This window comes from Photinus pyralis, unplaced genomic scaffold, assembly GCF_008802855.1.
Source record: "Photinus pyralis isolate 1611_PpyrPB1 unplaced genomic scaffold, Ppyr1.3 Ppyr1.4_LG1, whole genome shotgun sequence".
Classification (NCBI taxonomy): domain Eukaryota; kingdom Metazoa; phylum Arthropoda; class Insecta; order Coleoptera; family Lampyridae; genus Photinus; species Photinus pyralis.
This window is the reverse complement of record NW_022170249.1, coordinates 51,969,944-51,997,126: the sequence shown is the minus strand read 5'-3', so window position 1 is coordinate 51,997,126 and position 27,183 is coordinate 51,969,944. Positions and strand designations below refer to the sequence as shown.

Below are 27,183 nucleotides of genomic sequence, written 5' to 3'. Positions count from 1 at the left end.
AAAAATGTTAATTATATGATGTGAAACCCTAAGCCACCCCTGCCGATGGTTGTAATTCTACCTGAAACGATTAATCTTTGATGTCTACACATCTCCTTTCTCATGTTGACTGATGGTCAACAGTTTTAACACTGCACTAGCACCTCACAAACTTTGGATTTCCTAAAATTCGTGCACCGGACGCTAGTGTAGTGGATTCCTAAAAAATTCCAGTCGTTAATAGCTGACCACCTGGATAAAAATAAAGTCATCAACCCGATTTGCAAAAAAAATCAAGGATATAGGCATGCCTCGAAAATCAAGTGAGAGAAAAAGCTGAGGTATAATAGAGTTTTAATTAAGCACGTTGACAAGAAGATTTAAAACTTGCAGTTTGAAAAACCTATTTGGAACTATATAGTTCCAAATATTAAATTAAAGGCAATAAACAAACACTGGCATGCGAGTCATTAAAGGGCAACTATTGTTCTTGAAGCTACTAGCAGGCAACGTTTGTCAACCACATGTAAAATTAACTTTTGCTTCCGTATTAGAATGTTTGCCTCCGTGGATGTGTAGATGTCGAAGAGGTGGTGGCCCAAGTACTAATTTCTTTACACTATATAACCACCTTTCGTGATTTATGTATACTCGTCTTAAAACTATTTTTAAAAGCACACATGCCGAATTCGAAAAAATGGGAATGATCTTTTAAATTACCACAATTTTGACGTTTATGTAATTCCTTTTGAGACACCTGTTTAAATGTTGATTTTTATGCCCTCATATTTTTAAACGTCTACGTCCCCGTACATCATAGGCACCTACGTAAGGGATCACGTGGGTGTCATATATGGCGGTATAAAAATATATTGTAAGATATATGTGTAAGAACCGAGTTGTGGGACTGTTGGGTATGTGACACTGTATCCAAAAGACGTTCGTCCGGATTTCCAACACTTCATACAACTTTTTTAGTGAATTCGGATAACTTCATCTCGATCAATCGTAAGTGCCTATCCCTATTTCTTAATTACCGCGTTAATTGCTAAACCAGTTTTCAATCGTTTGCCAATTGGCCGGGTAGATTTTCATTGCGCTGTCACAAGATAATTGTAACGAGCAAATAGAAATAAACGCCGATGTATGCAAATTATTTTGGTGTATAACACAAACATATACTTATTAATATTTGGCTCAAAAACTGTAACTTTTCCAAGTTTCTAATATTAGCTATTTTAATTTTATTCGCTTTCAAAGTTATTTCGAGTGATACGGCTAAATCTGTTGATTTGACGATTTGATTTTTGTTTGGTAATATGAAACTGGCCGGTACGAAAAATGTCAAAGTAGCTCCCATCGAGATAATTGCTAACTCATTAGCCAATTATATAGGAATTTGGACACCAATTAGTCTAAACTATAGGAGTTGCCCAACATTAGATGTGGATCAAAAAGATCTTTGCATTTTTTGCTTTGGATGATTCCTCTGAAGTGATTTGTCTTTTACTGAGTTTGTTTTAAAAATCCCTCTAGAAAACTGTCGCCCTTGTAAACTCGGTTTTCGTCGAAAGTGATTGAAAATGTTCCAAAAATAACATTCGAACTTTCGTGATGCTGGACATCTTCTTTAAATGAAATCGAGCGCTCAACATTCAACTTATTTTCGGATAGAAGCAACTTTCTTATAACTGGTTTCATTTTGGAATGGTCCCAACTATGGGGAAATGGGGGAAATCGAATCGGTCATTGGCAAATCAAATTAAATCCAAATAAATTTATTTTGATAAGCGTCCGGGTCAGAGTTTTTTCCTTGGTTACAACAAATAAAAATCTATGAGTCGTAGACCACTGACATCTCTCCAATTTTATCACACTTTTGGTTCTGAATGAGCAAAAGTCAATAACTTGTTTACCTAGACACTATGTGCAAATGAACATTCCTTACGTTATATATACTAATATACTGGAAATCAATTTTGAAATTTAAGTAATTAATCAAATTGTTTGTGTTGGTACACATCCCATACACACACACGGTTTAATTAAAACCGCTGATAGATATATTTTTACTTTTAGTCATCTTTCCCACTATTTTTAGTGGTTTACATTTAGAAAAAAACTAAAATTTAGTTTAAAATAATTCAATGTGTTTGTGCAAAAATATGTTTGTGGCTTTCAGATTTAGTCAAAATAATTAACTTGTTAGTGGGTCTAAACTTCTTTAGAAATTCCAAATTCCATCAATTGTGTCCAACTATTATACGATATCTGCTTGGCGTGTTGTACTTCTAGGTTCCAGGTCATTTTTGTTGTACAGCAAAAAGCAATATAGGTTCTGTTTTCACAATAGGTAGTAATGTTTGAATTCTGTTACTGACTTTTACCTTTGAATATAAAATTATATTCAAAGCTTTTACCTACACAACACTTGGAAGCAGTATGGCTGCAAGTAGCGCCCACTGCTTGATTTTATTTTACAGAAGATATTAAATTGACATTTTGATGGGTTTAAATGAAATGAGTGGATAAAGTTTCGGGGAAAGGGTAGACATTAAAGTTAAACAAGTAATTATAATGGCATCTGTCATTATTATTAGTCTATGTTATACGTAAATATTCGGTATCTATTCTCACTAGCACTACTAGCGACAATCGATTCATAGAGGAAATGATTTACCTAAACCTGTATCTTGTACAAGATGGTTCAAATTCGTGGCTCACGATTATGGTCTCCATAACCGTGAGCGATACAGTGTACGTTAATGGGGGCAAAGTTGCCCCTATTTGTGACTAAGAAAACGCATTTGAAATTTAATTGAAATGTAAACAATCGTTGAAAATAGCTAAGATATCACCGAAAAACTGAAAAGGTCAAATTTCGTTTTCATTTTCCTTAGCTTAAACAGTCGGATATGGGCAGTTCTCGTTAACAACCTCTATGAGCACTTTTTTCGGAGAATCTGAATTGCTACACGCTAGACGTGGAAGCTACGTGGACGTCATATTGGATTTTTACAGAATCAGTTCTTTTGATGAGAAATGGATGTAAAACATTTGATTTTGAAATTTTTCTTGTAAATTATACGAAAGTATAGAGTGTGGCAAGCTATTTTATTATTATTATTATTATCCCATTCCGTAAAAATCCAGTAGAGGGTTCATAAGAAATAAGAAAGTATACCCACACAAGGAGCTAACGGCAATCGTCCATTACCGACCGTTTAAACTAGGGAAAATGAAAACAAAAATTGACATTTTCAGTTTTTCCGTGATATCTCATTCAAAGATTTTTCAAAAATTTCAAACTACGTGTATCTCCCACCAGTGCAGAGATCCTAATTGTAAACTACGAATTTGAACCATTCTGTACATAGTGTGCAGGTTAGTGCACCCAGTTCCGTAGCGCATAGTTCTTTATAGTTATTGTGCAATGTATTTTAATTAGGTAAAGAAAAGTACTAGGACTAGAACAGAAAAAAACTTCAGATCAAGAAGAACAATAATTGATAAGACGCCCCCTGCAACGTCCTATAAGACGCCAAGTTCATCCGATAAATTTTCAAGTTAATCACTTAAAAGTAATTTAATGTAAGTAATAATTTCTTATAGCTAATGTGAGCAACGGATTCGATTCACCCTGTACAGTGTACAGCACAGCCACATTTGCCATAACACTTGCCACATCTGAGTTCGTTTCTTCTTCGATGGGATTTATTTCTGTTGCACAGTCTAGCATAATCGAAATGGGACGCGGAGCGCGAAATAAAATTTCAGTTCTGAAGTTAAGAACAAAACACAATATTGTTTCCATGGAAACGACTGGAGAACCTAAGCTCGCTAGTTTTGACGTCTAAATTAAATTCAGAATTTTTATACGTTTTATAATGACGTAACTTCTGCTATAAAATAAAGTTTTGTATTATACAGGACGATAAAGGGGGAGACTAGCCCCTTATCGACTTGTATAATAAATAAGGATTCAAACCTTATTCTAGATATGACTGCTCCACATTTCTCAGTAGTAGGTACATTGAAAACGGGATTGCTTATAAGATATTTTTTCTTTAATCTTATAAACTTTGAAACCAAGAAATTGGATAACTAAAAACTAGCGCTTTTAAGAAAATCAGTGGTGCCATGGTAGTTTAAGATAAAAAAAAGTAACTAATGGCAAATGCAGGCGCGGATTTCATTATTCCATTTATAAACGCCACAGTTTTTAATTTTTAAATTTTTATTGTTTCTGAATTTATAAAATAAGAAACAATGGTATGTACGGATTCGTAATTTTTTTCTCTGCAAGATAATTACAATAATTAGGGAACCCAATAATCGGAAATTAAAACATTACTATTGAAATTCTTCTGGTGCGTTCGTCTAGCCGTCTATCGAACAATAAATTAATGCTTGATATTGATTCAAGTTTCTGAAACGTCAAAACAGTTTAAGGACAGTATATCTGTTAGTGTTTAAGTATAAACTAAAATGTTAAATACAACACCTAAGAACTACCACCAACCACATACATTATTTTATTTTATGCAGTCTAGCGAATTATGGCCCAACGTAAAACATATTGGTCCCAGATTGGCCCATACCTATTGAAATATATCTGGCGGCGCGGCGCCACTAGCAGAAAGTCACCTATCTTCCAACGAATGGTGTTTCTAAAATTAAATAGAAAACAACAACAACGTAAGTGGAGATGTACTCTGTCGATTATTGATCTTAGTACTCGAGAATGCCCTATTGTTTCTAGGGTGTTATGAAAATTGTTTCCAAAACGTTATCTACTAAGATTAATGCCACGAAAGAAAATTACATTTCCACAACATAAACTTATTATTAATTTTTCTGTAAACAAACACGAAATTTACCGTTACGACGTCCATAGTCAAAAATCCAAAGGAATCTGACAGTTTTACAATGCATCGGACGTCGTTTTCCAAATCATTACGTCGGCGCACTTGTTTCAGCCGGCACAAGACAACTCCGCCTTTCATCTTCCTTGCCTTGAGTAAGATAGATTACAGGGATTCACCTTCTTTTTTTTGTTTGTTTGAATGCCAGCCAAGTTGATCATATTTAATACAGATAATAAAAAAGTTATTTGTTAAAGAATGTTTGGCTCATTCTTGCCAATTCTTAATTGATACGTGTTGGAAGATCGCCGAGGTTTCGAACAATTTCACTTTCCCAGTTTGACTCATACTTAAAGTATTTATTGTTGTAGGCCAAAATGCCGAAGACGACAGTTACCGGTAAATCTCTCGACGATCTTAAGAAGAAGATTGGCGCTGCATCAAAACCCAAAACCGAAGAGATCACAGTCGAATCGTCCAAATCTGCGAGTTTAGAGAGGAGCTTGTTTCAAGGATTTGACGCTCTGACCGCCCTGTATATTAGTGGAAATGACATTGGAGAGATAAAAAACAATTGCTTTGAAGGATTGACGAATTTGAAGTATCTTTACTTGAACAATAACAATATTAAGAGCTTGGGCATCGAGTGTTTCAAAGGTTGTATGAGAATGAACGAGCTGGATTTGTCTGGTAATCAACTGACCAAGATCCAAGCGGGTTGCTTCACAGAGTTCGCGATGACAACAACGTGCGCCACCCTCAATCTTTCCAATAACCAAATCGACACAATCGAAGTCGGCGCTTTCAAGTCCTTAACTGTTTTGTACGGCACCTTAGATATGAGTCACAACCGATTAACGAAGATCGCCACCGACATGTTCCATAATCTTCTAATCGAAAAGTTCGATTTGTCGAACAACAAAATTGACACAATCGAAGAGAATGGGTTGTTCGGCAGCAACTTTAAGTTTCTTCATCTAGAAAACAACGGACTAGTCAACGTCCATCCGGAAGCTTTCCATCGCTGCGAAATTCAATCGGAATTACATCTTGAGTTGAACAAACTTTCAAACTACTCGACAATATTCAAAAGTTTAAAGAACCTAAAGGAACTCTACCTCGACGATAACGGTATAACCGAGCTACCCGCTGATGGATTTCTCGGACTAAACAACCTGGACACCCTTTATTTAAACAAAAACGACTGCATACTTACCAAGGACGCATTTATGGGCTTGCCTAATTTGGAAACCCTTCACTTGGAAGAAAATGGCCTTAGCACGATCAAACCTGGGACGTTCAACCGACTGCAAAACTTGCGCAATCTAAATTTAAGCTACAACAACTTCACTGATCTAGCACCGAACACCTTTTGGCAGGCAAGCAACGAGGACGAAAAGACGTACCTGTTCACGCTATCGTTACACCACAACGACATAAGCAAGATCACCCCAGGCGCATTCGGTGGTATCGATCGCATAGAAGACCTCCAACTGTACGGAAACAAGATTAAGGCATTCGTTCCGGGTGCCTGGAAGGATCTCAGCTATGTCGGCTGCATCCAGCTGCAAAATAACGACATTTCCGATAAGGCAATTCTACACCAGCTATCGCCGTGTCGGCAGGTGAAGCTCGGTGGCAACCAGATCGAGATCAACGTCTCCAGTCTGTATCCCAATGACCTGAAATTGAAAGACATTGAGATGATTAGCTTCAACTACTGCTGCTACCGGCTTGAGAACGGCAAATGGAAATTCGACGATAGATTTCAAGAGTCCGTCATCATACCGAAATAACCGTTAGGGATTAGTGCGTAGGAAACCATAAAAATTCCCTCCAAAATTCCGGAACGTTGCAAAATATTTGCGTTTCATTTTTGTGGACAGTTTGTATGTTAGGGAAACGGAAAGGTTGAAGGTTGAACTAAAGACACACAAAGCAGTATTGTTGATCGCACAGTGTAAATTTACTAATCTGTATATAATTTATCGCGCTTTTACTAATAGTCATTGTTTTTGAACGTACTTTTGTTATTATGACACTAAACGCCTTAATATGTAGGAATGGATGTAACATACTAGCGGAGCGGCTAGGAATCAGTAAATAAATGTGCAAAAAAGGTTTTCTTGTCGAAGATTTTATAGTTTTTTTACGACGACTTTGGCTCTCTTTACAGTGGTGTAAGTGGCCTCTCAATTGGCAAAATAATATAAACACGTTCAAGACTAACATTTTTTTAAATGCTTAAAGGAAATTAACCAAATCAGTGATATTGTACTTTTAGTTATTTATTATACAAGACGATAAAGGGATAGTGCAAGAACATTCACGAGATGGTTAGTTTCCATTTATCGTCGTGTATAATACAAAACTTTATTTTATATCAGAATGCATATAAATCATTGTAAATCTTCTGACAATTCTGAATTTAATATAAAGACGTCAAAAATAGCAAGCTTAGGTTCTGCCGTCGCGATTGTTGCTATAGAAACAGAATTGTCATATATCACGCATTTGAAATAAGAATGACAGATGTCATTGGAATGCACACTCATCTGTTTCACTGTATCTACCCTTACGGTTAAAGTGATCACTTTATCTATTCCTACGGTTAAAGAAGGGCTTACCCTACTCATTCAAACCTATTAAAATGTCGAGAAAATTAACAGAAACGATGCTCGAAAACGTGGAACTTGCTTTAAAGGGTTCAAGTGTTTTTACCAAAGTTGCAGTGGCGTATTTAGAATTTTCGTTTATGCGAACATTTTATTCCTTTCTTTTCCATTGTACCTAATAATGACGATTTTGCTACTAATTTCAATAGATACAATATTAGCATAGATTAACTAGTTCAGTTAATCTGCGATATTAGTAACTGATGGTCAGAAAACTAGAACTGGGTTCCATCTGTCCATTCAATAACTGATCTTATAGTAGATAACAAGCTAAATAGTGCGCATCATCATCCCTAGATGTCGGAGTTCCCGAAACACTCAAATATTGATCGCTTGAAAGCGGAGCTCTTCGTCTTTGTCCAAAATAGACTGAATAATAATGAAAAATAACTAGTCCTGATTTGTGACTGTGTACTAGGGAGCTAACTTTGATCTGTAAGTCTCATTTGAGTGGTGCACGTATCTTATTCATCCATGCGCTTCAAGTGGCCAATCATTCGCTGCTTATAGAATTTCTAACAATGGGTATGCAACTTCTGCTTCTTTCAGTTTGGAAGTAATTCCTTTTATAAATCAGCTAGAGCGAAACTCGGAAGGTATGTAACTTACTTTGTCGTTAAATAGAATATTTTTAGATTCTATTTTAGGATGCACTCTAGTATTGCTTTTAATGTTTACTAAATCGCGAATGATTAGAATTTCCACTAGGCGGCACTAAACCAGGCATCGGTGTGTCATACTGGGGGTTCCACTACAGTGTAACATTTTTGGGGGAGCCAGTCGCCGTACTAGGACACCTCTCGGGCACACCACCAATTTGCTTTTCAAAGATAGCTGAAAAGTTTTTGCCACTGGTATCCTTACACTCTACTGGGCGACAAAAAGTCGTTACTAGGCGGCCGCACTAGTGTCGCCTACTTTATAGCTTGAAATATGCTCTGATTTCATTACTTGCATAACATAGAATCCGACGTAAATCCGCCAAAATGCGCACGCTTTACCCGCTGCGATTTAACAGTTATATATAGTATACCATTAGAATTTCCATTGTACGTCATCATTTTATATGACGTAATTACTAAGAAAAAATGTCAAATCTAGTTATGAGTAATTTTTGTAGATTTAAATTATGTCTCAACATATGAATCTATGAATGTTTTAGAGAATTATGGGCCGAACTTATTCTAAAATTAAACTCAATACAATGGTTTCATCTAAACATTTATTTAAATTTCCCCCTTCAGTTCGTACTATGCTTTTGCGTTGACAGAGCTTTTATTCGACACCGTATTTGATACTTTGACGATGTTCATGTGGGAAGACTTATCTTTTTCTGGTTCTTATTTCTTCTTTATCCACGTTTTTACTTTCCATGGTTTTGAACTTTGCTTTTCATATTGTATTGTCTACATATTACATATAAATTCAATGATATTACCTACCAGTTCATAACGTATTGGTTCGATCAATTAATCTGTATTTATTTTGAAGATTTTTTTTTATTTACTCTTAGAATATGAGGAATTCTATTAAGTGGCAGAGCAAAGCGATGCAAGCTTTATAGGGGAATCGATGGTGTCCGTCTGTCCGTGAACACGATAACTTTAAACGCTTGGACCGATTTGGATCAAACTTTGCACAGTTGACCTATATGCCACAAGTAATAAGCCTATTGAAAATTGGTCAAATCCACTGACACCGGAAGGTTACACCGAGGTGATCTGTCGCTTTTTTAAACTCGCTTATTTGTTTTTGAGATTATAGAATAGAATTATTTCCAAAAATCACTGTTGTAACGGTGAAATAAATTTACCATATTATGAGCGAAATACCATTATAAGTTATAGTTTCTGCATTTACTAGTGTAGTTTGTTCCTGGTAACGCCGTTGTTCGGTTGAAGCGTTACACACAAGAAAAACAATCCTTTTTGGCGCATTTTTTTTTAAATAGGTATGAGAGAGTACTAGCATTTTGTCCGTTCGTCCATATGGAGAAGGAAATCTCAGCACTGGAAAATCATATAGAGGTCGTTATAGTATCTCTACGGAATTATTTCCAAATTTGAGCACATTTAACACACGATGTCGTCGGCAAAACAACAAAACACCTTGGCTTCATGCGCACTTTCTCACCTTTGGAGCAATTTAGTTGAAAAGCAGGAAAGTGTGATGTCTTAATGGTTATGAGCTTTTAATCTTTCTCATCATTAGGAATAAGGTAAACTGTAGAATATGTATGGAAAATACGCTATCGTCGTTCGCACGTTTCATCTATTATAGTATTTAAAAAAATGGGTTTTCTAATAAAAGTTCTATTTTAGGCGCAAAATGTGTGAACTCTCCGAAACGTTTGATGGCTGCCAATCGCTCGACGAGATCCAGGATAAACTGGAGGGGAAGGAAAACGTAAACACAATCGTCGTTACCTCTAATAACCTCACATGGTCAGGGTCAGTCTTCCAGAAGGATTATCCCGAACTGGACAAAATTACTATAAACAACTGCAATATCGGAGAGCTTCAAGATCGTTTCGGTTTTTTTCACATTCGAAACCTACGTTACCTCGAAATAACCAACAATACAATCACTGGATTCGGTGACAGTCCATTTTTTTACCTTTCGTCGTTGTTCAGTCTGAACCTTTCGAATAACAGCCTAGAGCAGGTGCAAGATGACGTGTTTAAGGGTTTGGAGCGGTTAGGAAGTCTCGTTCTGAAAAATAATTGTATTAAAACTATAAGTAGAAACGCATTTCAAAATTTGCGGGCACTGTCTAACCTTGAGCTCCCGAACAATGCAATCGAAGAACTGGACGAAAATGTATTTCAAGATCTAGTCGCCTTGCGATGCTTGATTTTGAAATTTAACAAATTGAAAACGTTGGGATCTCAAATTTTTGCTCCGTTGAAGGATTTGGCGCATTTAGATGTTTCGCATAACGAACTCCTCTGTTTGCCTCAGGGATTACTAAGCGATCGCGCGATGGACGGTTATCTTGTCAACTTTTCGTTCAACAAAATTGAACAAATTGAAGAATCTGCTCTGAGTGGTTTATTTATACGAGCGGGAGTACTCGATTTGGGACACAATCATCTTTGCACACTAAAATCGGGAGTGTTATCAAAAGTCATGGCCGAGGTAGTGATACTAACGGGCAATAAAATTGAAAACATCGAGAAAGGAGCCTTTTCGGGTTGTACTTGCACCGACTTGTACCTAAACGAAAATCGACTAACGACAGTTACCCCTGACATTTGGGAAGGTCTGCAAGTCCATTCAATATTGAGCCTTTCTAAAAACGAAATTTCTAGTTATGGTGGTGCCTTTGTTAACTGCACTGATCTTGGTCTTAGACTAGATTTGGATCACAATAAAATTAAAGATCTACCCGATTCAGGTTTCGAAGGACTGACTAGAGTGGTGACACTCTCCCTAAACGATAATTTGATTCAGAAGGTGGATGAGGCTAGTTTGGTAGGTCTCCCCAAACTGTATACTTTGGGCCTTCACAACAACCAAATTGAGGAACTTCACGAAGAGTGCTTCTCTTCGTTGCCAAGATTGAGTGACTTGTTCTTGGGCGCGAACAAGCTCAACTTCTTAAAGCCCGAACTTCTGAAGCACAATTCAAGACTGTTTCAATTGGTAATGCCGAATAACAACTTTACAAATCTACCATCACCAGAAGTATTTAGTTGCCCGGAATCGTTGATGATATTTAACTTCTTTCAAAATCGAATAGAAAAAATTGCAGCGAACAGTTTCTCTGCTGCCAAACGAAGGTTTATACAGCTGATCCAGCTAGAGTCAAATCAAATTTCTGACATAGAACCGGGTGCTTTTAACGGAATTGAGTATATCAAATACTTAGCTTTGAATTCCAACAACATCGCCTCTCTTCATCCAGCCACCTTCCAGGGTTTGGGATCCATTCATAGGATTGAACTTGACAACAATTTAACCGGTTACTTGAAGTTATTGCCACCTACAACACTGGTACTCTTCAACGGAGGCCCTCCAGGCGGATTTGAAGCTGAATTGGAAAAACTTGCGTTGAATAATGTAGGTACCATTTCTTTTGCGTCGTGCGCCTATCAAAGGGAGGGAGAAAAGTGGAACTTCATTGACCACAACGTTGAGGATATGGACGAAAAGTTTGAATGGGAAGATGTTTTACTTATGGAAGAAAAATAACCATGCGCCTTAATCCTTATATGTATAATTCAATGTTTTCTAATTTCTAATTATGGCTTGTAATTAAAGTATTTAGTGCTTCACAAAGCGCTGATCGAGTTTATTCGTCACCGTTCTCGATTTGATAAGGTTCTTAAAAAACTGATAAGATAGTTTTGGCGTTCGTTTGCGCTCAGGATCCTCAAAGTCCACGTAGTACATTCCGAACCTCACACTGTAATATGACTATTCATTAAACAGTTGATCATTTTTCGTTTAACTTACGTGTATCCCTTCGCCCATTCAAAGTTGTCCATCAAGGACCAAACTGTATACGCTTTAACTTTAACTTTGTCAATCTGCACGGCGTCTAAGAGGGCATTTAAATGATCCTGTAACCCAAAAATGTTAACAGAACGTAAACTTTCAACGAACTTACGTTATGAAATTTAATATTTTCATAATTGGCGAAATTTTCCTCAACGGGAATGCCGATTTCAGTTACAAAGATTTCGGGATTTCTATAGTTTAACTTGATGTAATTCAGTAGATTCCGGAAACCCCAAGGAACGCTCTGCGGAAAGAACATACAAAATCGTTTTAAAGGAAAACTGTATTACCTTAAAGTATTCAAAAGTGCCCACGAACCATTTCGGATCTGAGTACCTGCTAACGCCGACGTCATTATCCATCGATGGCATCCCAATATGAGGTGCAGGTGCGTCCACTACGTACTGTGTGGTATAGTAGTTCAATCCGAAAAAGTCATAGGTGCCACGAATGTAATTAACTTCCTTGGAGGTAAGAAATGGAAGTCTTGACTGGGGAAATCCCTCCAAAATACTGCGTTCTTTTACGGCATGTTTAACCACAGCTGGAAAGTCTCCTTGATAAGAATAAATGGGGTGTGTGTATAATCCAAACTAAAACAAAATATTTAGAAACGTAATGGCTTAGGACATAAGTTACATCGAACTGTCGATCGCGAGCGGCGGCTTTCTTATCTGCTGTTGAATTTGAACCGCTCTCTTTCCAAGTGCATTCGATCGTTAGGCTAACTCTTCCTAAAATTTTTATTTACCATTGTCTTAAATTGCTAACTTTACCTTTCTGTATGCTCTCAAACTCGTTCTTGTACAAGTGGTACGCTTTGGCATGTGCAAGGAGTACATTGCGTGCACAAATGTATTCGCCAATACCCGAAGATTTTAAAAAAGGAGCCAGCATACCATCACCGTAACCATAATGGCATATCTGCTTTGGTTCATTAATCGTAATCCACAACTTGACCCTATCACCGAAACTGCGATAAACCACTCGCGCGTAGTCTTCGAACCAATCAACAATCAAACCATTGGTCCAGCCTCCCAACTCTTGCAATACTTCAGGAAGATCAAAATGGTAAATTGTTATAATCGGAGTTATGCCGTTGGCGATGAGCTCGTCGATGAGCCTATTATAATACTCGACCCCTTTCATGTTGACCACATTTGCAAAACCATTTGGAAGAATTCTGCTCCACGAAACTGAGAACCGATAGTGGTGAAAGCCTACGGCCTTAATCATCTCGACATCCTCTTTTATCCTGTGATAAGAGTCGCATGCAATGTCACCATTGCTTTGGTCGGAAATATTCTCTGGATGGGCGTGGGTGAAACGATCCCACATGTTTTCACCTTTGCCTAAAAATCCGTTACCAACAAGACTTAGATCAATCACCGGCGTAATTACCATCTTCGTTCCAACCGCCTTCAACTTGGTACGCCGAGGTAGCACAACCGATCATGAAATCATTAGGTAATCGCCTATTGCTTATTACAGCCGGTCTGAAAATTGCTTTAACTGGAACGAAACTGATGTAGAAAAAAATTGCGACCAAAACAAGACGCATGATTCAGGTTTAGTCAGAAGTAAATGTTCGCTACTATTTATAATGATCGCGAATTTTAATAGCGGTAGTATCTCATATTGGTTTCGCAGTTATTGTTGCGGTTTGATATAATCTGTCCTTAATTGTTTATTTAATAATGATTGTTATTGAAATAGATTAGGTACCTTTCCTCTTCGCCCATGCATAAGGATCGGATTAATTGGAACTAATCTACTTGCCCATTTCTGTCCAGGTTGATTAAGTTAATCATCTACTTGAAATCATGCTGGAAGGTTCTATTGCTCACGGGATTTGGCAACGCCTTGGAAGTAGGAAGCCCATAACCAAATTCTGCTTGTGCTTGCTATTACCACATCTCTCCTAATAAAATCTTAGGTTAGTTGCACCGTCCGCTCCGGATATCAGCAACCAATTAGTTTACGAGGCACTTTTAAAGTCTTTATCAACAATGATCATCCAGACTCAGGCTAGAAACCAATTTCGAAAAAAAATTCAAAAGGCTGTCACTTTTGAACTAGTAGCCCAATCTTGGAACTGTTTGAAATTATGGATTCTACAGGCCACATTCCATAAAAAAAAATTTTTTCCGGATCGATCTGAGACAATTTTTTTTCGGGGCTCAAAAAAAGGCAGTGTATAACCTTCCTTTTTTACCAAAAATCGACTACACCAAAATTTCTTGGGAAAACACGTTTTCTTATTAATTTGGGTGCGTAGAATCCAAATCAATTCGTACTTTTTCGATCAGACTTCTCAATCAAAAGTTATAGACTAGAAACCAATTTCGAAAAAAAATTCAAAGGGCTGTAACTTTTGAACTAGTAGCCCAATCTTGGAACTGTTTGATATTATGGATTCTACAGGCTACATTCTATAAGAACATTTTTTTTCCGGATCGATCTGAGACATTTTTTTTTCGGGGCTCAAGAAAAGGCAGTGTATAACCAGGGGGCACTGGCCCGGGGGGCGGGTGGCGATTTCCACCTGGCCTGTACGTCATAATGACCCGTTGGAAATTTATAAGTATGTGCTGTATTTAGTTTCTTGCACTATTAATAAATTATTAACACGTTTCTCTAATTGGGGTTGATGTTAGGTTGTTAAAAAATTCTGTTTTAATTGAAGTGTTTTACAATGAATTTATCATTTTTTGTCGTAGCATGAAAGTGCTGAAATACAATGATAGGCGACGCACCTCGTGTGGATTGTATATTTTGTTACTTTTAATTATCAGCTGCAATTTAAAAAAAAACTGTATGGTAATTTATTTTCGAGAAGGGAGTACTTTAAAATGTTTTTGTGGTGCAACCTATGCAATTCCACCTGGCCCAAAGTTACGCAGTCCGCCCCTGAGGTTATTTGGAAGTTGAAGTACGCGCCGGCGAACACGTCCCGAAAATTGATAAAATATTCTATGATTGCAATCGGTGGATTATAAATGTTTAATAAGGTGTCGAAATTAAGGTACGGGTGGCGATGGCGGTAATTTAGCCACTACTGTAAATACAATGATAATAAAAGAAGGGGCGAGGTTTTAGAAAATAAAAAAAAAACAATACTCCATACATAAGTTTTTGTGTATTTTTTTTGTTTTTTATTAATAAATTAAGTTTAAATACATGTTTCCCTCTTCCTCCTTTATTCCCCTTGAATCCACTCCATAACGCTTGTGGCTTTTCATTATTTCTATAATAAACACCCCAAAGCTTTTTATTATTAAGTATCGATTAAGGTCATTAGAAGCTTTTTTTGAAACAGTCCCGCCCGTCCCGAGTAATTTCTTTCATCATTAACGAGTAGCTTTAAAATGGTTATTTAAAAATTAAAAAGAAATCTTTCTGTTCTTGTATGTAGATGATGGAAATGAATTAATATTTTTAATTTAATACTTTATTTTATGTCGATACCAATTTTTGTTGCTATTTTAAAGTTTTAGGTCCATCTAATAGACAACAACATCTCGATATCAAAACTAGGAGTGAATTCATGTTGTTTTTGCTTTGTTGTTATATAAATATTCATATACTGTAAAACCAAATGTAACGCGTTGATATCTGCATTTGCATGCGTATACATAGTTTCAATTGGTGCAAGAAGTCAATCAAACCAATTTGCTGATTGGGTGTTGGAACATCATCAAATTAATGTGAATTTTGGGTGCTGAAAATCCATACTCATACCAATGAATCCGGCACCAGTAATTGTTTAGTGCACATTTTGGGCCGGGGGAGTGATTGGGCCGTATATGCTGCTGGAAATGCGCTAACTATTAATGGTACGCGCTATCGCGAAAAGTTAACGTAGTTTTTGTGGTCCGAGTTGGATGTAATTCGAGATGTAATTGATATGGGGAAATGTTTTTCCAACAGGACGGTGTAACCTCCCACACGGCAAGTGAAAAATGGTGTTACACTGCAGACCAAGTTTACAGGCCCTGTCATTTGTCGTTTTGAGGATCAACATTTTTTCTCTGGGACTATTTGAAGGAAAATATGTATGCGAATAAGCCTGAAACAGTTGAACATATTAATGAGGAAGGCCGGCCTGTGTGGCGCAGTGTCATGGAAGACCAACTTCGGCACTAAGGGTCCCTGGTTCAAATCAGGGTTCGGGTATGGATTTTATTTTGTAAATGTATGGTGGGTTGATTAGTAGAGAAAGCAAATGTCAAAAACCAGCTTAATTAATTAATACGGCTGGCGCGTTATTGGTGAAATAGAGCCACATTTATGCGAAAAGGTTATTTAAAACATCAACAAAAGAATATGCCAGAGGTTTCGTGGTGGCCATTTGCCTAATGTTTAATCGGAACTATTTTTCTTTATGTTGAAATAAAAACGTACATTTAATTCAAAAAATAAATGTGCTTTTCTTTAAAATTAAATTCGGCGCTCTTGTTGGGACACCCTTTATTGTGTAGTGCAGATGGTAGTTACGCAGAGAAATTAATTTTTTAAAGTATTGTTCGGTTTCCTTCAGAGGTAAAGAATTACAAAGAAAAACACCTTTATAACCACCACAACTCTCATCTCTTTTTTTAGTAAAGGTTATTGCCATTCTGCACCAGCCACGACTTTTATTTTTATTATTATTTATTTATAAAAAATCTCGTGTTAGTTTTTTTGGCTTAAAAAAATGTTCTGGGAAACTATAAATTGACTAATCTAAGAATGGACCAAATTTTGAGCGGATCTGTACATTCAACTGCCAAACTGTAAACTGTATCTAACTTGCAACTGTGAGTAAAATAATATTTTATAGCGTTCTATTCAGGTGGATAGGGAAATGTTGGTTTAATTCTTTCGTGGAGTGCGTTCAGCGAGAAATTATGTAAATGAAGTTTGGAACGTTAAAAACTTGCCCTAACAGAACATTGTCAGCAATTCATGCGTGCCTTCTTGTTTTAATTGTGTTGTTTTATGTTGCTGGTTTTGCTCCAAGCTTTTCAGATGCATAAGAAAATCTGGAAGCCGTATCCTCCGCGAAATTGTTCACAAAACGAAAAAAAAAGACCTACTACGAAATTCTCTCGTATTAGATTTTTCGAAACGCGCCTGGGGCTCACCGCTTTCAAGGGCGCACGCTCCTGGGGTATCGAGCGCAGCCCTTAGGGCGGTGTCGTCGTGCCAACGTCAATTCTCCCTCTGTATGAGTTATATTACACAAAAATGCATACTATTCTAATCAAAATTTCGCAATTGCCGAGATTGCATCGGAACGGTAAGCAAATAAAGTCCACAATTAACCAAAACTATTATGTCTTCCTGCAATGGAAATGACAGGGCAGACGATACAAGCAAATCCAGGTGGATGCATTAACTTAATCGAATGTTAAGAACACTCAAATCGGATTATTACAGATCACAGATCAAAGTCTGATGCGAATGAATAAATCCGAAGACAGTACAGTCCCAATCAACTTTACAAATTTAATTACTCTCAGGCAAAAACTACAAATTAAGAGCGTTTATAATAAATTCTAATCCGGATTACTGCATATACGTGTTTTAGTTACAAAAGTTCCAAAATTCGCGATCCTATAACGAAAAATGTCTCAAAAATCTTTTGGCCTCTACTCAATAATCTTTATTACATTATGAAACGCTTCTTATTAACGAGCGACCTCGCTCGTTCATGATTTTGGATTTTCTGTCCGACCGTCCGTCTGTGTATATGATAACTCGGGAACGGTTTCGAATTTTCCATTTCTGGTTTCCGTAATAGAGAGACAATGGTCAGGGGATTAACAGACTAAATTTTGGTCATTTGTACTTTTTGTCCGTCCGTCTGTGTTTGTCTCTCGTCTGTATTGATTTGCAAAAAATTTAATTTTATTTAAGGTACCTCTATGCTGCAATAGAATAATATTTTAGTGAACGGTGGGATTTGACGTGGAACAATCCTGTAAAGCAAATGGGTTAAGAAACTTTCATTCGCCAAAACATACTTCGCATTGATAGAAATAATCAGCTTTATTTATATATAAATCAAACTCAATATACAGGGTGGTGACTTGCGTAACGCATCATAGGGATTTCAATGTAAAATTCATAACGTGCGATTATTGGCTCCCCAAATTATTGTAGAGCAAAAATGTATTAAAGTTTTTTGTAGGAAAAATTTGGAAACATTGAAAAATAATACGGTTGATTGACGTAAAAAATTTTACTATATTTACTACATTTTTGCTCTAAAATAATTTGGGGAGCCAATAATCGCATGTTATGAATTTTACATTGAAATCCCTATGATGCGTTACGCAAGTCACCACGCTGTATAATGGATAACCGTGAAGTAGTAAAAGTAAATGAATTGTATTTTAATAAACACTCTGCACAATAAAAATAAAGCAAATTGCAATACGTTAGTATATTAAGCATTTCCAGGCGTAAGGTCGACACCGCGTACGATCGTTTTCCCAATATTTACACTCATATCTATAGATATTCACGTAGTACAATCTAACCCAATCAGTCCTTTATCTTACAACGAGGAATGATTTAATTACTTTGCCATTCATAACATTCGGTTGCGGTAGACGTACTTTTTATTTTATTTTATTTTTCTCTTTACACTAATTTTTTTTTCTTTTTTTAATAATTTCTTTTTTTTAACAATTTTTTACAATTCTCTTTAATTGCTTTTTTTTAATGGTAACTATCTCATTTGTTATATGGCTGCTGCAGTTATTAAATAAAGGCATATTATTATGATTATTATTATTACTTTAACTCGGCTTTCCTTGCTCTTATTTCCATTACAATTACCTGCTTCATTTACCACATTTTGAATTACACGCGTATTGCAGTATCAATAATTTTCTGGGATAAAATTGCATTTCTAACCGCGTTTGTTACTTTATATTTCTAATTCCCTTTTAACTTCTTTGGGGTTATATAAACCAAATGGGTTGGGTTATAAAAAATGAAACAATTAATTTCCTTACAGTGCGTAAAACACACATTCACACACAGACAATTATAATCACGTGTCTACTTTTAGATTATGCACGGAGGCTCGTTAGAAAGTTGAATTCGCAAAACTGTTGGCGATTTGTTTATAATTAAATAAATAATCGTTACTATTGCTATTATTTCAAATAAAAATTCGTGTAAGTTAAGGGTTAAACCTTCAATTTCACATGATATGAAGTTGTATATGCGTCCTTTGGTCCTTTGTTTTTGAAATAACTGTATGGGAGTGTGTAACCTATATGTAGATACCACATAAAAATATGTAATAATTCTTGTTTACCAGCTTAATGGCGGTATATGAAAAGAAGTTGCATGAGTTATGTTGCGGATCTATAAACTTATATTGACGACCTCATAAAATCCGGGACAAGTTTATATCACGCGGGGCCAAGAAAGGGATCAAATCCTAAAAATCCAATATTTAGTTGATATTGTAAAGAAGAAAACGGGGGTTGTTGACAGATGCAAATTCATATAATCGCTTAGTCTTCAGTATCATACGACCAAATTATGTAGGATGGTAAATGATGGAATTAGATTTTTCTTCTGAACCGCAAATGGTCGCTATTGTTTCTGTACCTACCTAAATAGAAACCAGATTCCGGATAAGTCAGTAAAAGCTGTATCAAACATGATATACCTGCCTACCTACAACATTTTATTATAAAGCTACCACCCCCGCGGCATCCGGTCGCGTGTAAGAAACTGTACAAGCTCCACTACAATCTACGGTGTCGGCATGATGGCCCACGGCCTTCTTGGATCCCTCATGAGCTGCACAACTTCGGCCTGTTCAGTACACCAGACCACGACAGTTCCCTGAAGCCAAGTCATTGCGCTCACATTCCGGCTTGCATTATGTGAAATGTACACCGAAATGCTTCCAAATTTATTTAAACGTTATTTATTATGGACTCGGAACATTTTCGCTTCGCTTATTATATATCATCTCACATATAAGGACCAAGTCGTGGAATTCTTAAAGAAGAAAGGCCCGCGGTTGGTGCCGCTGCTTTCACGTTCGAAAGGGGTGTGGCGATTTCGTGACAATTTTTCAAATCTTCGATCTTGTACGTATATCGAATTATCTTCCGCGCTCCTATAATTTTACAGAAGAATGTTGACAAGGAAACTGCAAGAATTCAACTTCAGCTAAAAAGTACAATGGTAAAGAAAGGGGCGTTTGAAAACCGAATCTTTTCATACTTACATCACTGCAGTAGCGTAGGTCATTTGCGAAGAATCCGAAGGAGATGAAGAATCTGAAGGAACTTAATGAAACTTGAATCTTTGACATTTGCCTGGTGTCGCCGCCTCTCCCAGGATTTAGTCAACTGTCGTGAGGATGCGTCCCTGGTAGGCACTATCAGGGACCTTTCACCACTACTTGAAGAATCTAAAGGAACTTAATGTTCCAAAAGATTCGAATAAGCTGGCAACACTAATAAGCATTAGGTAGCAACAATTTTTACCAAAAATGGAAAGTAGCAGTTGTCCCAAAAAGTGGGATTTTTGAAATAACGCAGGAATTTTTGAAGAATCATAATAAAGAATTTTAACATCAGAACAATCAGAAGTGTTCAAAGAAACTGGAAAATCTTCTGATGCATTTCGGGGAAAATGCATTCCCATATAGTTTTCATTCAGATGACTTCGTGTAATAAGGTTGTCTAGTGGTAAATACTCTATGACACGAATTGTAGCGGTATTTCAAAATAGGAGTGTGGATTTTTCAATTTTGTATGTTAGGCTGGTTTAGTTGGTATGTACATATTAAATGTACAATTCGATCCCTGTGTGGGAACGGGGAAAGAATATTTCCACTGCAGAAATGCACGGCATGCGGTAAGAGTCCTCTAATCAAAGGCACCTCTTCGCTTATTCCCCTCGAGGGTAAATATCCGATTTAACCGCATCTATTTTGAACTTTGGTCTCCAATTCCTGTCGTTAGAGATCTTCGCAGGCCTTTTCAATAGGTGTTGAAACTGGACTACCACTCAATATTCGAAACCGTTCAAGCATTTTACGAGTGTGGGCTTTTTTTACAAAAACTATGAGAAGCTTTTAATATTCATAGAAGATTCCAAAGCGTCTCTATAGGAATATTCTACTAAAATTTTAACAAGACTGTAAGTCTAAGACAACTAATTTTAAGAAGGTTATAACAAAAAATTCTAAAGATCTGAAGGTTCTGAAGATTCCAAAGATTCTAAAGGTTCTAAAGCTTCTAAAGGTTCTAATATGGTCCTAAAGGTTTTAAAAGTTCTAACGGTTCTAAGGATTCTAAAGATTCTAAAAGGTTTTAAGAGGAGGTACTATAGAGCATTCTAAAAATATTCTGAGATTAGGAGGGTATTCAGATCAGATTCTGTGTTTGTATTTGTAAGATAATTCTAAGATTTAAAGATTTGTATGGAATTGTACGATATACTTGGGGTTGTGTAATTGTGTATGCACTAAAGTAGACAACAATGTCATTGATTCAAAAGTTGTTTATTTCAGATTACGTATTGCAGCTCTCTAAAAACGATTAGAGGAGTATTTTTCTAATATTATGCACGGGGGTTAATGTATGGCAATCCTTCATGTTCAATTTAAATCGCCAAGTGTAAATTTTGTTATAACTATGGGCAATCTAAAACGATTCACCCTTAACAACTGGGGAACGAAATGGTACATCGTCATACGGTTTTTAGTGAACATATGACGGTCGAGAGCAACATATTTAGTTATCATCCCCATCAAATCTGATCTTACCTCGTGTGACAATAAATGTTCTTTAGAAATTATATTGATCAGTGTATCAATAAAATTGCAATGAAAAGCAGCTATTGCTTTTCGAAGGGGAAATATTGGGCCTATATTCCTTTTCGTCGATAAATGAACCAATTTCTTGGAACGCAAGAGATTTTCGCTAATCGTGATAACTTTACCATCCCTATTTTTTGTCGTCTCAGCCTATCGGGTAACTTGCAAATCACACAATACTGTCAAATATTTCAATAACCATTAATTCATATTTGAGTGTTAATATGGTCCCTACGGGTATACTATACTACTGTGCAACTGTTAATTTCTCATTTTTGTTTTAGCTGTTCATCCTCCAGTGATTTAATTAAACATTTTTTTGAGTTTGGGTTCTCCAGATTCGATATTTTTTCCCCGATAATTCTGGAAACGGTGCAGTCTATTCTGTTTTTTTGTTGTCTTTTTTTGAATGCGCCCCATATCTGTAAGGGCTACATTGAATATAAAAAGGCGTTTTTTTCCTATCTTAGCACTACGTTATCGAATTAAAGAGTTAAAATTTAGGAGGCGTAACAGCTATTCAAAAAATAAAGGAACGCGTGCCATTGCCGTGCGTGTGGGGTTAGCAGAGGTCAGCCAACGTCACTTTTCTCTCATTTTGTTAGGTACGTGATACGTGCTGCCTTCACTTTGTAAACCGCACATTTATTTATCTTTTTTAGCGTTTAGTAGGTAGGTACCTTATGGATAGAGAAAAAAAGTCGACCCCGACCGAGGAAGAATTTAATTTTCATTTTCTTTCTTAAGTGAAAAGGGAAGAAGACAATTCAATTTTCATGGCATTCAACGGTGATAAATCATCGTGAAACAGACGAATCCAGTTCAATTATAATAAAGGTAAAATAAAATCGAAAGCCATTATATCGCAATTACATTTACGAATACCTGGTAGATAATTTAATGCGTTCGTAACAAGATGTTAATGGCATTGTTTGGTACTAAACCAAACCACAAAAGGATCAACCCCGGTGCTCGACGCTAAGTGTGACGCCAAGATTTATGATCACGTAATAAATTTTACTTTCCTACCTTTAACTACATATTAGACAGGTAAAATACGATAGTCCGCTTTGCAATTTAGAACATTACCTTGCCCTTATACTATTATAATTGAAAAATGAGTCGTTCACTTTGTTGTCCTGCCACCTCACCTCACCTCCTTTATTCGGTCTTTGTTTGACCCTAAGTATTTTGTTTTATGAAAGCATTACCGTTTGCTGAGAGCTTACGGGTTCAAAGGCGAAACCGCAAAAAAATGTACGTCGGAGTCGGAGGTGCCAAAATGTGGGATGATTTACGGCACAAATCGTTACCCACGTATCTAGGTAGAACATCATTCCGACGAAAAGGATTTTTAAATTGCTTTCAGCATTATAAGTTGTATGATTTTTGTCAGAATGGCTGTGTGATTTTGCTTGAATTTCACTTTTATAACCAGAACCTGTCGCTACTATCAATCGGATGTCAGATACCCTCTTGATACAATTCGGCATCTGGATATTTTTCAACATGAAAAACGAAATTATACGTAAAGGCGCAAGGAAATCATACTTAAATTTCTAATTGCTCGGAGGCGTAAAACGCATCCTATACCTAAGAAAAATACTTCACTCTAATATTCTATAAAATGCTAGAAGGTTAGAATGAGTGAACCACGAACTTATAAATAAAGATGGACTGCTGATCAAACAATTGCATAGAGGTAGAAATGGCCCTAGCATGGGCGCCGCCATGATGTGCACATTTTAGTTATATTGTAGGGGAATTTTCCTAGTGCTCAAGTTTTGAGACTATTGCAGCCTTGGAAAATGACATGTGTGACAGTAATTTATTTAGAAAACGTGAGGTTAATGTTGGGTTAATGCTTATTTATTAGTTGGTTTGAATTTCGCGCCAAGTGAGTGCACACCATGGCGGCCCCCATGTAGGTGTCATTTGTTAATTCAGCATTAGCAGTCCATCTTAATTTATAAGTTCGTGGAGTGAACACTGCAATTACCCCTGGGGTACATCCGATTCGCGGATGCACCACTCCTTTGGGTAGGTTCGATTAATTGTAGTGAGTTTTCTAGTAACTTCTGATAAGATAATGAGACTTCTAAGGGTTTTAAAAGGGTTTCTATGTGATAATTGTAACATTGTAGCGAATTTTCCAGAAATTCCGATAGACTTCGAGGCGCCATGAAAGATTAATCATCGGCAATAAAGAGCAAAGGGGGATGTGACGCAATCTTTCCGAGAAAAATTACGTGTGCATTCTAGAACAATTGTCGTTTACTATATAAGCAAATTGAAGCGTATTTCGATGCGCTGTGTTATGAATTGTAAGTGATAAGTAATAGTTACTCTTATGAATTAATCCACTTTAAGACGGTTATAAATTTATTACCTATTAGTAAATCGTAATAAAACCACCTAATTAAATTTACATTACAATTACCAAACACGAGTATACATTTGTCCCTAATTATACACCAATAGATAAATGTTAAAGGTTATCACTGAAAGATGCGTGTTAAATGTAACTATAGTAGTGATGTGGATTGTAAAATAACGATTTGTAAGTTACATAAAAAACGGTTATATTACGCGTAACTTACAAGAGGCCGGTTTTTTTTATGTAATTTATGTCTTTTATGAAACTTACGTAACTTACGTTTTTAATTTAAAAAACCGTAATTTTTGTAAGTTACATAAATGTAATACCTATTTGATACATTTTGATCGGTACTACCACAGACCATCAACGGTACTACCAACGTAAACGATTCACCGTTGAATTTAGTTTGGTTTAATGAAGATGATACAGCCTCTAATTCGCGATCTGAAGCTTCTTCTTCCAAACGACGCGTGATGGCGAAATACCTACTGCTTGGGTATTTTATTTAATACACCAAAATATATAATTTAAGAAGTGTTTTCATTTTCAGACTCACAAAATTCAAAAAGGTTTATACAATATTGAAAAAAAACATAAAAAACATAAATGACAGGTAATTTTACAAAAATATTTGTAAATTACATAAAAAACATAAATTACTGTTAATTTTACTGTAAAATTAAATTTTTTTTTAAAAATGGTAAGTTTCATAAATTACATAAAATACATAAAAAACATAAACAATTGGTATTTTTACACGTAATATTACGCACTTTAACAAAAACGTGTAATTTTAAATCACTAGTTTCTAGTCTATAACTTTTGATTGAGAAGTCTGATCGAAAAAGTACAAATTGATTTGGACTCTACGCACCCAAATTAATAAGAAAAAGTGTTTTCCCGAGAAGGTTTGGTGTAGTAGATTTTTGGTAAAAAAGGAAGGTTGTACAGTGTACACTGCCTTTTTTTGAGGCCCGAAAAAAAAATTGTCTCAGATCGACCCGGAAAACATTTTTCTTATAGAATGGGGCCTGTAGAATCCATAATTTCACACAGTTCCAAGATTGGGCTACTAGTTCAAAAGTTACAGCCCTTTGAATTTTCTTTCAAAATTGGGTTTCTAGTAGTGATGTGGATTGTAAAATAACGATTTGTAAGTTACATAAAAAACGGTTATATTACGCGTAACTCTACAAGAGGCCGGTTTTTTTAATGTAATTTATGTCTTTTATGAAACTTACGTAACTTACGTTTTTAATTTAAAAAAACCGTAATTTTTGTAAGTTACATAAATGTAATACCTATTTGATACATTTTGATTGGTACTACCACAGATCATCAACGGTACTACCAACGTAAACGATTCACCGTTGAATTTAGTTTGGTTTAATGAAGATGGTACAGCCTCTAATTCGCGATCTGGAGCTTCTTCCTCCAAACGGCGCGTGATGGCGAAATACCTACTGCTTGGGTATTTTATTTAATACAGCAAAATATATAATTTAACAAGTGTTTTTATTTTCACTCACAAAATTCAAAAAGGTTGATACGATATTGAAAAAAAACATAAAAAACATAACTTACTAGTAATTTTACTGTAAAATTACGGTTTTTTTAATAAAGAATGGTAAGTTACATAAATTACATAAAATACATAAAAAATATACAAGTGGTAATTTTACACGTAATATTATACGCACTTTAAAAAAAACGTGTAACTTAACATCAATAAATGTAACCCAAAGAATACATACACCGACCACCGTCTACTATAACATCAATTCATTGAAAAATTGCTAAATATTCTACTGTATTGCTACAGGATAAATGACTTTGACGTACCAATTTACGCAAAGTGCAACCTTCTTTAAATAAACTATTCTCAGTTCGATTTTCCATCGCCCCTCTGGTAAGAGTGGAGGGAAATTTGTGGCATTTGGTCGTACATTATGCACATAATAAAGTGATCCCTAAAATTAAATGACAATATTTTTAGAATTTGTGCTGATGTACCTACGTTTACAATTGGGCAAGAATGTAGGTTGGAGTCTTTAAACATATTAGGAATGTCAAATTCTTTTCGTTTTAATCCATCACATAATCCCATATTAAACTGAATTGGACCTGGGCGATATATATTACTTCGAAACATACTAGTCTTTATTGAAAACTAAAAGATTTGATGAAATAAAGCAAAGAAGTCATGGGTATACCTACTTCTGCCTCTGCATCATTCCTAACGTTAGCCTTACTAATAAAGCTCACATTCATGTAGAGATCATTACGGCTGACTTTGACGCATTTGTAAGTAAAGTTTTCTACTATAGTATCATCAACTTCGCTAACATGAACATCGCAACGTTCGTGCCCAAACGTGTAACGTTTTTGCTAAAATCAAAAAATTACCCCTTATACATACGCAACTAACTATTATCGGTACCACAGACTCGGACATGTAAGGTGTTAACACCATGAACAACAAAGTCGTCATTTTCCTGATTTCCATTGTTTTCTATTGGCAAAGTAATATACTGCTTAAATAAAATGCAGGTTCTGTTTATATAAAAGCATTACCTTATCTTTTAATATCAGCTTGGAATATGTAACGAATACAATAGCGAAATTATACATTATACATGAAAAGGTTGAAGTAAATGAAACGTATCTAATTAAATTGTTAAAGTTATAGTTTATCTGAACTGCACATTTGTCCCAATGTCGTAGTAAATTAATATCTACAAACTCTGTAATGGAACGATTGAAACGAATGCCGAAAAATTGAGAAAAAAGAGAGATTTTCGCAAAAGATCCTAAATCAACTTTGGTGTCCCTATGACTTCTAAAGCTACGTAATCTTCCCTAGCGTAGAGCTACAAATGGTCATTTTTGTGTTTTGTTTCATGCTGCGTCTTCGTTAGGTAAAGTGACTTTGAGGAA

The 27,183-nt window shown here is 36.0% G+C and overlaps 3 protein-coding genes across 6 annotated transcripts; 2 read left to right on the top strand and 1 right to left on the bottom strand.

The window, feature by feature from the left end:
• Nucleotides 1–869: 869 nt before the first annotated feature.
• Nucleotides 870–6,980, top strand: LOC116159267 (leucine-rich repeats and immunoglobulin-like domains protein 2). The gene is made up of 2 exons (XM_031472219.1): nucleotides 870–987; nucleotides 5,216–6,980. The coding sequence occupies exon 2, from the start codon at nucleotides 5,222–5,224 to the stop codon at nucleotides 6,638–6,640; it is 1,419 nt and encodes a 472-aa protein (XP_031328079.1). The 5' UTR covers nucleotides 870–987; nucleotides 5,216–5,221; the 3' UTR covers nucleotides 6,641–6,980.
• Nucleotides 6,981–7,822: 842 nt separating this feature from the next.
• LOC116178517 (slit homolog 2 protein-like) lies at nucleotides 7,823–11,804 on the top strand. Of its 4 annotated transcripts, XM_031498028.1 has the most exons (4): nucleotides 7,837–7,954; nucleotides 8,006–8,115; nucleotides 8,167–9,737; nucleotides 9,841–11,804. In XM_031498028.1, exon 4 carries the CDS (start codon nucleotides 9,848–9,850, stop codon nucleotides 11,711–11,713), a length of 1,866 nt encoding a protein of 621 aa, XP_031353888.1. In that variant the 5' UTR covers nucleotides 7,837–7,954; nucleotides 8,006–8,115; nucleotides 8,167–9,737; nucleotides 9,841–9,847; the 3' UTR covers nucleotides 11,714–11,804. The 4 variants fall into 4 exon arrangements, with proteins under 4 accessions (XP_031353903.1, XP_031353888.1, XP_031353912.1 ...); XM_031498052.1 differs by lacking the exon at nucleotides 8,167–9,737; XM_031498043.1 differs by lacking the exons at nucleotides 8,006–8,115; nucleotides 8,167–9,737 and having other exon boundaries at nucleotides 7,823–7,954.
• Nucleotides 11,759–13,597, bottom strand: LOC116178542 (myrosinase 1-like). Its single transcript, XM_031498065.1, has 7 exons — nucleotides 13,424–13,597; nucleotides 12,799–13,374; nucleotides 12,662–12,756; nucleotides 12,313–12,615; nucleotides 12,132–12,266; nucleotides 11,978–12,084; nucleotides 11,759–11,927 (listed from the first exon to the last, which is right to left on the bottom strand). The coding sequence occupies exons 1-7, from the start codon at nucleotides 13,581–13,583 to the stop codon at nucleotides 11,786–11,788; spliced, it is 1,518 nt and encodes a 505-aa protein (XP_031353925.1). The 5' UTR covers nucleotides 13,584–13,597; the 3' UTR covers nucleotides 11,759–11,785.
• Nucleotides 13,598–27,183: the final 13,586 nt, after the last annotated feature.

What these genes read in the sequence shown, in the direction of transcription:
- LOC116178517 (XM_031498043.1), top strand. Translation starts at nt 9,848, where the DNA reads ATGTGTGAACTCTCCGAAACGTTTGATGGCTGCCAATCGCTCGACGAG.
- LOC116159267 (XM_031472219.1), top strand. Translation starts at nt 5,222, where the DNA reads ATGCCGAAGACGACAGTTACCGGTAAATCTCTCGACGATCTTAAGAAG.
- LOC116178542 (XM_031498065.1), bottom strand. Translation starts at nt 13,583, where the DNA reads ATGCGTCTTGTTTTGGTCGCAATTTTTTTCTACATCAGTTTCGTTCCA. An exon ending in AGGCGGTTGGAACGAAGATG is followed by an intron (nt 13,375 to 13,423) that starts GTAATTACGCCG and finishes ACGGATTTTTAG; the next exon opens with GCAAAGGTGAAAACATGTGG. An exon ending in GAATGGGCGAAGGGATACAC is followed by an intron (nt 11,928 to 11,977) that starts GTAAGTTAAACG and finishes GTCATATTACAG; the next exon opens with TGTGAGGTTCGGAATGTACT.